This window comes from Fukomys damarensis, unplaced genomic scaffold (assembly GCF_012274545.1).
Source record: "Fukomys damarensis isolate Sample0158 unplaced genomic scaffold, DMR_v1.0_HiC HiC_scaffold_34, whole genome shotgun sequence".
Taxonomy (NCBI): domain Eukaryota; kingdom Metazoa; phylum Chordata; class Mammalia; order Rodentia; family Bathyergidae; genus Fukomys; species Fukomys damarensis.
Genome location: NW_022900946.1, coordinates 24,753,002 through 24,765,273, shown reverse-complemented (window position 1 = coordinate 24,765,273; position 12,272 = coordinate 24,753,002). Strand labels below are relative to the sequence as shown.

General features: G+C 45.1%; 1 protein-coding gene across 2 annotated transcripts in view; it reads right to left on the bottom strand.

Moving 5' to 3' along the window:
- The window catches only part of Med15 (mediator complex subunit 15), a 65,441-nt gene that overhangs the window by 17,599 nt on the left and 35,570 nt on the right, over positions 1-12,272 (bottom strand). For both annotated transcript variants that reach the window (XM_010620741.3, XM_010620740.3), the window contains exons 4-6: positions 11,841-11,870; positions 10,157-10,369; positions 46-116 (exon numbers count right to left, since the gene is read on the bottom strand). In XM_010620741.3, the coding sequence (XP_010619043.1) occupies positions 46-116; positions 10,157-10,369; positions 11,841-11,870 (314 nt within the window). The remainder of the gene's footprint in view (positions 1-45; positions 117-10,156; positions 10,370-11,840; positions 11,871-12,272) is intronic.

Genomic DNA, 12,272 nt, shown 5'->3' with positions numbered 1-12,272 from the left:
TGGCTGCTGCTGCTGCTGCTGCTGCTGCTGCTGCTGCTGGAGCGCCGCCTGCTGCTGCTGGAACTGCTGCTGCTGCTGCTGTTGCTGCAGTGCCACCTGCTGGAGCTGCAGCTGGGCTGGAGGAGAGACCCAGATGTAGGCCAGTGCCACCCCTGGGGCTGCACAGCACAGGCAGCAGCACCAAGCCGAGGCCTCAGTGCTGCAGCTGCCGTGCAGACTGGAAGGGTGCTCAGGCACGGCACGCTACCCAGGCTGTCACAGGAAGCTGAAAACTCTCGTTTACTACAGACAGGAGTTGACTCCAGCGATGAAAAGGATGAAAGAGAAAAGGGCCCACTAGGAAGCAACTACTGATGTACTTTCCACCCATGGATTTGTTGACTCAGACATTCATTTGAATGGCATCAGAGAATATGTGTTATTTTGTGACTGGCTGATTCTACAAAATAGTTACAACGTTCAGCCAAGTTGTGGAATGTTATCAACTTCACTAGTTTTTTGTTTTGTCTTGTTTTGGGGGTAGTACTGGGGATCGAACTCAGGACCTTGCACTTGTGAGGCAGGCGGCACAACCACTGAGCTAAATCCCCGGCCCTATTTGTATAGAACCATATTCTACTATATGAGTTGCCCACATTTTTTAATCTACTCATCAGCTGACATTTCAGCTGTTTTTACTTCTTGACTAGCCTGAATAATTCTTACATAAATAGTAACAAAATTTTCTGTGCTGAGGTTTCTCTTTGGGTGATGAAAACTTTCTAAAACCAATTATGGTGACAATAGCGCAACTCTAAATATACCAAAAACTACTGACCAGTGCCTTCTAAATGGGTAGATTATATGCTAATGAAAATTATATACTGAAAGCCACGCATGGTGGCACACAGCCATAATCCCAACATTCGGGAGGCAGACGCAAGAGGACTGCTGTGAGTTTGACAGTCTGAGCTACACAGTAAGTTCAATGCCCTCCTGAACTATATAGTGAGACCCTATCTCAAAAAACCAAAAAGGAAAAGAACCACCCCACTGAGAGAACTTTTCTATGCTTGGTCCAGTTTTTGTGTTCATACCATGTTACAGTATATCACAACGAAAATATGCCCTAATTTGTATGGGTGTGTTTACTAAACTCTTACAGATAGCAATTTTATCACCTAGGTAGGTTGGAGTACCATCAGAGCAAGAGACTGACAGTTCTAATACACAAAGATCCCTCAGTTCTGGTCAACAGTCCTACCCTTTAAATTTGGCCACCACTATGATACCCTCCATTTCTAAAGTTTTGTCATTTCAAAATTATACAGAATAGCTAAGGGGAAAAGTTACATAGTAAGTAGAACCAAACAGCATGAATCCTTTTATGATTGTTGTTTTCCCTTCTGTACATTTCTCTGAAGATTACTCAGGCTGTAATAATAGAAACAGTTTCTCCTTCCGTTGCTAAGGATACATCCACGGGATGTATCTGTCTCTGACTAGTACACAGTGCAGAACATCCGAGGTGATTGCAGATTTGGCTATTCCAAATATAGCCATGAACATTTATGCATACTTTTTACAGGAAATTTCCTTTCTCTGGGATAAGTGACCAAGAGTACAATGTATGAGGTACATACTTTAGTTTAAAGAAATTGTGCCATTTTACGTTCCCACCTACGATAATTCAGTTTCTCTACCATCAGCAAATGATATGGTCATGATTTATTTTAGCCATTCTGGGGTAGGTATTACAACTTATTTTTTGTGTACATCATGCTTTCTTTAAAAAAAAAAAAAAATTTTTTTTTTTTTAAATTTTGGTACCAGGGATCAAACTCTCGCACTTGCAAGGCAGGTGGTGGAACCACTGAACTAAATCTCCGGCCCTAATTTTTAGCTTTATTAGTACATGTTTGCAATACAGTGATTACATTCTAGAACTATTAAATTTTTCTTTTGGTTACAGATTTCTGTTTAACAATCTGAAAGCATGTGAATGACAAAAGTACTTTGAAACAGTTGAGACTCAATTTATAGCTTATTTTTGTAAACATATTGGTCCATCCTGTGCTTAGATTAAGTTCACTATACTGTTCAAATCTTCTCTGAATGTTCCATTTTTTATCTGCTTAACTAGCAATAATCAAGAGTACTGACGTAACTGCCCAAAATGTCTTTTTTTTTTTTTTTTTACAATGGCTTAAACATGATAGAAGTTTAGTTTTCTCTCTCATGTAACTATTCAAGTACTCCAGGGCTAACATGCAGCGTTTCAGTTGTTGTCTTGTCCCTGCCTTCCAAGTCCCAGAGGGTTCACCACTGTGTCTGCTGGGGTCCACCCTAACTAGTGATGTGGGAGAAAAGAGAAGGCACATCTTTTTGGGAAGGACAATCTGGTAACTTCCTACATCACTCAAGCACGTGGTCACACCTAGGTGCAACTAAAGCTACCAAATCTCATCTTCATCTTTAGTGATCATGTACCCAGTTAAAATTCAAGGGTGCTATCAGTAAGGGATGCTAGGGGCGGACTAGCGGCTTACACTACTAGTTGAACAGCAGAGCAGTGAACACTCTTTCTTCCACACGTCCCGAAGGCTTACTCCCTCATTTCAAGTCCGTGCTCCAACACCACCTTATTATTGGGTAGCCGCCATAGACGATGGCAATTCTCAACGTTTTTATCCTCTTTGTCCTAAATTCTTTTTTTCCCACAGTACCAATTACCATCCCATATAAACAGGTATTTGTCTACGGTCTATTTGTCCTGACTAGAAATACAAGCTCCACAGCAGCAGCAATTCTCTTCCCTGCTCTATTCCCAGTCCCTAAGGTCAGGCACCATGAGTAGGGGATCAGAAAATATTCATACAGAAAATACATGAACGCATCCCAAGCTTCCCTAGTGGGTAAGAAGGCAGGCTTCGGGGTTAGACTGCCTGAAATCCCGACCTCATCTTCTGAAAATGAAGACAGCAGTATCTACCATATAGGGTGATTATGAAGATTTAAATGAATTAATTCATATAAAATACTTAGAGCCTGGTAGATAACAGATATTTGATACAATGGAAGCGTTAGGTTACTCATCTTAACATATTGGTGAACAAGAGTTCGGTAAAGGGCATGAACAGAGGTACAGACAATCCTTCCTGGGAAGGGCAAGGCAGAGTCCGTAAGTCGCACTAGGCCACAGAGTTTAAGCCTTCAAACAACAGAAGCTTTCCAGACAAGGACAGAAGAGAACGCTGTTCACTAACCTCTTCTGAGACTTCAACACTGGCTAACAAATCTAATTGTTTCCTTTGTCAGTTCATTCTCTCATACTGCCCAAAGAACAGTTCAAACCACCTGTACTCTCATCTTCCATCATCTTCTGCTTTATTCTCACTTGATGGCTTCACCTCCTTCCCTCCTGGGGTTGGGGTTGGGGTTGGGGTTGGCCAGCTGCCCGGTGGCGAGACTGTGGGCTGTTCTGCAGTAACACCTGGCACAGCTGAGACGGCCTCATAGTCTGCGATGCAGCGCTGTACCAGGGCGGGCAGGAGCTGCATGTACACGGCCGCGAGGTGGTTGGAGTGAGTCAGCTTCCCAGCACACCTGTGCAGGCAGGCCTCCTCCTCAGCGTGCAGAGCTCGGTGGTGCAGGCTGGGCACACAGCGCTGGAAGCAGAGTTCTGTCATCGGACTGTAGACCAACAGGAAGTCTCGCAAGTTTCTCAATGGCTGCTGCTGCTGCTGCTCCAAATGCCACAGATGTGATGCGTCACTTCCGCTACACTTTATCTGTACCACCGGAAGTAATCCCCCAATACATCTTTATGATGTAACAGAGATAACTGGCCAATACATGTATGTTTGCTCATCTTTTATTTTCTTACCTTACAGGCTTTTTATCCCCCAGTACTGGGGATGAACCCAGAGCCTTCCCACTGAGCTACACCTTCCATTCTTTTATTAAAACAGGGTCTTGCTAAGTAGCCCAGCCTGGGCTCAAACTTGTAATCCTCCTGATTCAGCCTCCCAGAGTGCTAGGATTATAGGTACACACCACTGCTCTCGGCTATGGGAGTGTTTTTTTTTTGTTTTGTTTTGTTTTTCTTTGATACGGGATCTTGCTATGTAGTTCAGCTGGCCTCAAACTCACACTCCTCCCGCCTCAGCCTCCAGGTGCTGGGATTACAGGCGTGCGCCACCGTGCCTGACGATAGGAGCATTTTTGAAGGGTAATACAGCTGCACTGTTTTCTTCCATTTCCACTCAATCTCACACTTCCTATCTTTTAGCAGAAAAGCTTAGTTCGTTCACTCTTATTATGATTACTTATATTTTTCAACTTATTTCTGTTTGTATATTTAACAGTGTAAATCTTATCAATATTTTAAGCTTTTTCCTCAAAAAAAAATTTTTTTTTTTGAGACAGGGTCTCACTGTGTAGGTCTCAGGCTAGCCTTCAACTAAAATGATTGTCCTGCCTCTGCCTTCTGAGTTCTGGGATTACAGCTGTATGCCATCACGCCTAGCCGAATTTACTAATTATATCTTAAAGTAGGTTTTTATATGTGCACGACAGACCTGGTATTCATGATATATTCCCATCCTGACTTCCACTTATTTCATTACTTGTTTATCTGAGCCTTTCATAGTAGAAATTATGTTAAGAGTCAGGATAAACAAGTTCTGTGCAGTGACTATAAGCTAGACCACTTGGACTCAAATCTCAACTGTTACTGCTCATTGCCTCACTTTCTTCATCTGTTAGAAAACAGAGAATGTTACCACCTACTCTACACACTGGGCTCAAAATTAAGTAAGTTTTTATACTGTAAGTAAAACACTCAAGCCGGGATTTAGCTCAGTGGTGCTGCTACCTGCTTTGCAAGTGCAAGGTCCCAAATTCGATCCCTAGTACCAAAAAAGAAAAAAAGTAAAACACCCAAAATTGAGCTTGGAACATGGCAAGTGTGTATGGAAGTCAGCTTTGAGCATCATTTTAGAAGTAATTTTTATTTATGCCAAGGGTTCTCAACCTTGTCACCACTGACTCTTTGGCCCAGACAGTTAATTCTATATAGTGGGGAGCTGTCCTATGCAAGATGTTTAGCAGCATCTCAGCATATCTGCCCTCTACCCACTATGTGCCAGTGGCACCCCCATTTGTGATATTCAAAAATGTCTCCAGACATTGTCAGATGTCCCTATGGTGCAAAATCTCCTTGGCTCCATCACTGGTTTAAATTTACATATATTCAACATCTCTTCTCCCACTGTCTATGTTGCATCTCAAAAGGATAGCTTGAGAAGGAAGAAGAAATGGTGAACTGGGCCAGGGATTTAGCTCAGTAGTTCTGCCACTTGCCTTGCAAGAGCAAGGACCCAAGTTCGATCCCCGGTACCAAAACGAAAAAGAAATGGTGAACAAATAAAAGAACACTGGGAGTTAGTTTATCTAAAAACTTCTTGCTTCCTGTGGCTTTGGATTAATTAGATTTACAGGCACCCAATGGTTGGTAGCTCTGTTTGCAGCACTTTTTAAATTATCTTTCTGACTCGACTGCTGAGTCTACTGAGTGCTACTCTAACAGAATTACCTGTTTCTAAGATATCCCTCAGGAATTTATTGTCTCCATTTCCACAGCAGCAGGTTAAGATATAGATGACCTTGATTTAACTTGCTTGGGATCAGCTGGGCTTTTTACAGCTATTACCTCTTCTCAGAATGTTTTCTTCTATTCTCTGCATTTGGTTCTCTGGGGCTTTTGATTAGATGCTGGTCTCACCTTCAGATATTCCTTTTCAGTTCTTGCTCTTTCTTTTGTATTTTACAGGTCCTTTTCTCTGTGTTATACTAGGTAATTTCTTCACATGTAGCTTTGGTTCACAAATGTTTTGATTTTGTGTTTTTGAGACAGGGTCTCACTATGCAGTTCAGGCTCACCTTGAACTCACTATGTAACCCAGGCTGGCCTTAAACTTGCAGTGATCTTCCTGCCTCAGCTACCCAAGAGCTGGGATTACAAGCATGCAGCACCATGAGCAGTTCAAAATTCTTTTTTCAGCTCTATCACATCTACTATTTGCCCGTCCACACATTCTTCCTTCAATAACTATACTTCTCCTTCAATAACTGTACTATAAGCACCATTAGCCCCTTTTCAAATCTGATTAGCCACAGCTTTTTCAGGTAGAATCCTACCCTTTACATCTTTACACACCTGGAGTCTATACCTCAGTGATGATGGTGAACCCTTTAAAGCTTTCAATGATACAGCCCAATACAGCCCTCAAGCCATAAGTTCACCACCACTGCTATAGCACAGGGGTGGGGATGGGGGTGGGGTTGATGATGTGTGTATTTTTGATACTAGGAAATAAACTCAAGGGTACCCCACCACTGAGCTTTATCTCCACATCTTTTAATTTGATGATGGTGGTGGTGGTGTTTTGTGGTAGTGTCTTGTTATTCATCGTTCTGGCTGGCCTTGAACTCTTGGTGATCCTGCCTCAGGCTCCCTGAGTGCTAGGATTACAGGTGTGCGCCACTATGCCCAGGTGCATTTCATTTTGACAAAGGGGCTTGCTAAGTAGCCCAGGTGGGACTCCAACTTACAATCCTCCTGCCTCAGCCTCCCTCAATGCTGAGATTACAGGTTCATGTCAGTGTCTGACATTACAGCCCATATTTAACAGTGACAGTATATATGGCCCCGGAGTGTCTCTATATTTGTTTATGTTTATTCTCCTTCATGATGCCATTTCCTTCATACCGGGTGAATTCTGATTGTGTGCTCACACTGCCTAACCTTAACCTGTGCAATTCTCACATCAGCTTCCAGAGGGTGCCACAGGTCCCCAACATAAATCCTGGCAGAAGAGGAATCCCAGGCTTGCCTTCCCCGTTTGATAGTGGGCCAGGGCTCAGCCTTCTGCAGGCCAGCAATCCAAAGAGCGGCCTAACCAGAATCTAGGACAGTGGTGGGGAGCATGAGTGCCACAGCAGGCTGTTTGTCTCACTAAAAGCTATAAAACGTTCACTCTCACTGATGCAGGATATCTCAAAAGAGGAAGAATCTTCAGCAGCAGTCTGTCACACGGCCACATGTAGGAATTATTTTTAAAGTCAGTTTTCTATACACAATATAAAATTTATTGAGGAACAAACACAGAGTGAAAACTCTGGCTTCTAAAGCTGTGTCACAGCCCCAGCCATATGCACAATTAGTGGTTTCTGTCTAACTTGGGTCACCGGGAGTCTACCAGTATCCACTGGCCTGCCTTTTCAAAGTCCCTTGCAAAATCTCAGATCCAAGGCTTGCCTTAGGGGGGTATCTGGAGAAGATCTGAGTCAGCCAGAATTACGCAGTGATGTATGCAGAAAGCACCAAGAAGGGATGGATCTCAAAAGCCAATGAGACAATACCACTATTTCAAGTAGATCAAGGAGGCAAGGGATCAAGGGCAGGGAGGGAAGTTCTCTCACAGAGAGAGCAGCAAGATGCAAAAGCAGAGAAGCCACTTCAACTTTCAACTAGTGCCACCCAGTAGACAAGGCCCTGGAGAATTGAAAACAGGATGTGGGTCAAGGTCAGACTGGGGAGGAGTCAGAGGATACCAGTGATTCACCACTGAACTTCTGACAAATAATAATTCTAAGACAAAGTCTTAAGAGTGGGCTAACAAAGCAATTAGGAGAGATTCTAAATCCATATATTTAAAAATCATTTCTTAGTACACTGCGAAAGAAGCCAGAACTTCTGTGTTTCCTCGTCTAAATCTGCTCTGTGCATCAGGTATGCTGATGAGAGAGAAGAGGGGAGCTTAGGATGAAGAACCAAGTGGAGATGTCTGAGGATTAGGAAATCATAATGTGTCAAGAGTTAGATGGTAAGAAGTCAGTAAGAGCCAGGTGTGGCGACACACACCTAATCTCAGGGAGGCTGAGGCAGGAAGATTGCCTGGAGTTCAAGGCTAGCCTGAACTGCATAGTGTGACCCTGTCTCCAAAAAGAAAAAAAGAAAGAGAAGGCAATATGAGGAGGGAGTGGCTGGAGATGGAGAAAGGTTCCAGTGCAAGAGTGGGTGGGAAAGAGGACCCCTACAGCCTCTGAAAAGGGAAAGGTGATGTTCCTACAGGAAACCTGACACAGGTCAGGATGTAGGGGTGAAGAAGGCGCTGGCTTTCCATTCCAGTTCATTCCAGTGAGACTACAGTTCTTGCCACAGCTACCCCACTGCCAAAGCAAGGGCAATGACTCTGCCCTCTTCATGGGGTTGCTGTTGTTGCTATTATTATCATTTTCCTTCAACTCACTATGTAGCCTAGGCTGGCCTCCAACTCACTATGATCCTCCTGCCTCAGCTTCCAAGTGCTGGGATTAAAGGCGTGCATGCACTACCACTTCCTGCTTCTCAGGGTTGTTGTGAGGGACACATGACAAAAATATGTCCAAACACCAAGCCTGTGTACAGATGTCCACAGCAACATAACACTGGAAACAAAGCAAATGTCCTTCCAGGTGAGTGGAAAGCAGACGGGAAGGCCCGTCCCAGGGAACACTCCGCGATTAATGGCATGGACTACTGCACACCTTGGATGGATTTCAAGGGCACAAGGAGGAGTAAAGGAGCCAATCTCAAAAGTCAAATGTCTATGATTTCATTTCCTCAAGAATCACAAAGTGACACACTGTAGAGGCAGGACAGACGAGTGGTCGTCATGGCTCAGGGAGTTTGTGAGAATGACGGAATGATCCTGTATGCTGTTTGTGGTGATAACTGATTTATTCCACATGGGAAATCTCACAGAGCTACACATAGCTATGTGCACACATCTGGGAAAACTTAAGTGTAAATAAAGTCTCACTGGCCGTGGTGATGCATGTCTGTAATCCCAACACTCGGGAGACTGAGGCAAGAGGATTGACATGAGTCCAAGGCCAGCCTGGACTATGTAAGGAGACTGTCTCAAAAAACAAAACAAAAAGTCTCAACCCGAGTTGGTATTATTGTTCCAATACTATTTCTTGCTTTTGACAACATACTACACAAGACATCATCACTGGAGGCAATAGGTAAAAGGCACATGCTAAAAGGCACTGCTATTCTATGACTTCCTATCAAACTATGTCAAAAATAAAGTTACATAAAGGGGAAAAAACTACTGAAGCACTTTGCAGTAGGTACAGCACATTACAAATACTGAGTAAATGTTCATGGGAATCAGGCAGACATCAAGATGGGTCTTGGAAAAAAAAACGAGGAAGCAGGTTCACTGATTCTCCCTGAGAGCAGCTCTGGTCCAACTAGAGCACCTGACTACGGCCCCACTTCCACTCCTGGCCAAGGCAGCCACATGCAGGGACCAATGACATCGCCTATGGAGAACAAAGCACCTCCTTCAAGGAAGGGGAACCCAGAGAAGATGCGGCTGTGAGTTACAAGCCAGGACTGTCCAGGCGGCAAGAGCAACACCAAAAGGGATAGCTCTGGGTCTTGGGACAGATCATGGGGTTATGGGGTGCTGAAACTGCATTGCTCCACAGCCAAGAGCCGCCCAAGATACACTGTTCCTCTTTCCATGATAAAACGGCGATTTAGCTCAGTGGTGCCAACGCCTGCCTCGAAAATGCAAGGTCCCACGTTCTAGCCCCAGTACGCCCCCACAAAACAAAAAACAAACAAACAAAAACACACAACCCAGACCTTGGATGCTGGCCTATGCCCTCCCCAACCACCTACAAGTCCCTCCCACCCCCACCCAGGGCTAAAAAGAGAGCCTAGTTTCTCCAGGCATGGTGATGCACACCTGTGATTCCAGCACCCTGGGAGGCTGAGAAAGGAGGATCATAAGTTTGTGCTCAAGTGGGGCAACTTAGGAGACTCTTTCAAAATAAAAAGCAAACAGGGCTAGAATATAGTTCAGTCTGAATACCCTGGGTTCAATCCCTAGGAATGGAAAAAACAAAACAAAACAGAGGCCCAGTTTCACTTAATCCTCTTGGTAGCTCAAACAGAGCTGAAAGCTTTTCTCTCCATAATAATCTTAGAGAGACAAAAAAGACAGGGGTATTTGGAGCTTCTCCATGCTTTTCTTTAATGTCATCATAAGGAAAGGAATAAAATGCAGTATTGTAAAAAGAAAGCAGCAAATTCTCTTTGAAATTAGGTACTCACTCTGCGGAGCTGCTGCAGACACCACAGTCATGCCATGAGGAGTCATCCCTGAAGTCCCAGGGGGTGGCTGCCCAGAGAGGGGCATTGGCTGCCCCATGGCACCAAGGCCACCCATCCCGCCCAGGGATTGTCCTGGGCCCCGAGGAGGCATGCCAATTCCGGCTGCTCCTGCGGCAGGTCCACCGGTGAGGCTCTGCAGTGCATTCATGGGGTCTGTGGGAACAAGCACGCAGCAACTCAGCAAAGTACCCAGGGCTGAACAGGTTCACAGAGCACACACATCTTCTCATCTACATGCTTTACTCCCAGGAAGCCCCGAAAGTTGACAGCCAGCAGCCCAGAGCCAGGATATGTATGTTGATCAATGCTGCCAGAACATGAACCACATGAGAAGGAGCACACCCACCCCTGTTGGCCTAGGTCAGGGTCCTAGTGCAGGGCAAGAAATGATCCCTCTGACACTGGCAGTCAGTCTAAAGATGAGCTGAGTCCTGAAAGGCTAATGACAGCCATGACCTGGCTACCTAGACCCCATGGTTAGGTCAGCACACAGCAGGGATTTCCAGAAACAAAGTACAAGGGGCCCTTTCCCCAACCGGTGGGAGCACTGCGGCCAGAGCAGAGAAGAGTCAGGCAGACAGTCCTCAAGGAGGGCACAAGAAGGCTGGCACACCAGCTCCCACCTCTGTTGCCAAGTCTTTGCAGGAAACTGCCCCAGTACAGCTGTGCAGCCAGAAGCAGTTCATCACAGAGGCCAAGGTATGCAAGAGAGCTTCACAGAGTGCTGAAGGGCAGACTAGGCTCACTAAGCTCCTCAGGAACGCAGGCTCAGCTCAGTCAGCAGTGTCACAACCACAGACGGAAAGCTTGATGCTATCATCACAAAAGTGTGCACTCACAGTAAACAGTAGCCTGCAAACAGGTATGGGCTGACTGGGTCGCCTTTCCACAAAACGGGGTAGTGCCAAGGACTACCCAACGCCACAGAGCCCAGGCACTCTCCCGGCTCCCTGCACTTGACCCTCCCACCCTAACAGGCTAAGAATCATTACACCGGTTGAGATGGGGCCTACACAGGCACGGGCACCATCATCTACAGCTCCCTATGTACGGCAGGACACCCAGACACCCAGCCTATAGTGCCAGCTCACACCCTTCCTGACAGGCTGTGGAGATCAAGCCCAGCTTGAACCTGGCTTAACCCCATCCTGGGCAGCAGAGATCAGGACTCCGACGGCAGAATTCCCCTGATGTGACCAAACCTTGAAATTAAAATGAAAAGATTCTGACTTTGCAAAGAAATTTTGTAACTTAAGAAACCGAATTCACATCCACTCTGTAAGACATGTTACTAGAGATCGTTATACTGAATATATGATAATAGTTCTCTCCCAGGGAGCTCAAAAATTTTAGATGATGAATCAATAACTTTATGAGTTTTTAAATCTTTTTGCTGGTTGAAACAGGATGGACAAGCATCATCTGACTTCAGTCTGCAGGAAGATAACAGGTAGAGGAGAGACTGGGCCACAGCTGGCGAGCCTCTGCCCTGCCAGAGATCTCCTGAACATTCTCCTCCAGCAACAGGTTAACCCAGGCACAGGAAGAAGCATGCACCATCTCACACCTGCTGCCACAAGTCTGAGGTTGGGAAAAACTTTATTTCAAAAGAAAAAACTCTTACCACTGACAGAAGCTTGAGATTTCTTGTTATCTGTATAAAGATACAAACAAACAAAAACCCAAAGTAAACAAAGTTTTATGTAAACATATGTTTCCACAGGAAAGTCAGTTTTGTAAGGCATTTTGGACCAGAGATCATTTGCTAAAACTGATCTGATCTTGTCTAGAAACAAGGCAACAGACTTCAGAGCCTCAGCCCCAAGGAGTCACTGGTACTTCGGGCAACCAGGGGAGATGTCTGCTCCTGGCAGTGCTGAACACATAGGTGCCCTGTGGGCACAGGACACAGAGACACACAGGAGTCCACTTAGGGCCTCAGGGAACTGTTCTAAAGCTGAGGCACCTGAGGTGGGGGTCTAGGACTACAGGCATACTCTACTTTTCTTTCATTCCAGGTCCAGGATCTCAGCTTGGGTTCTGGAGCTGAGAACTT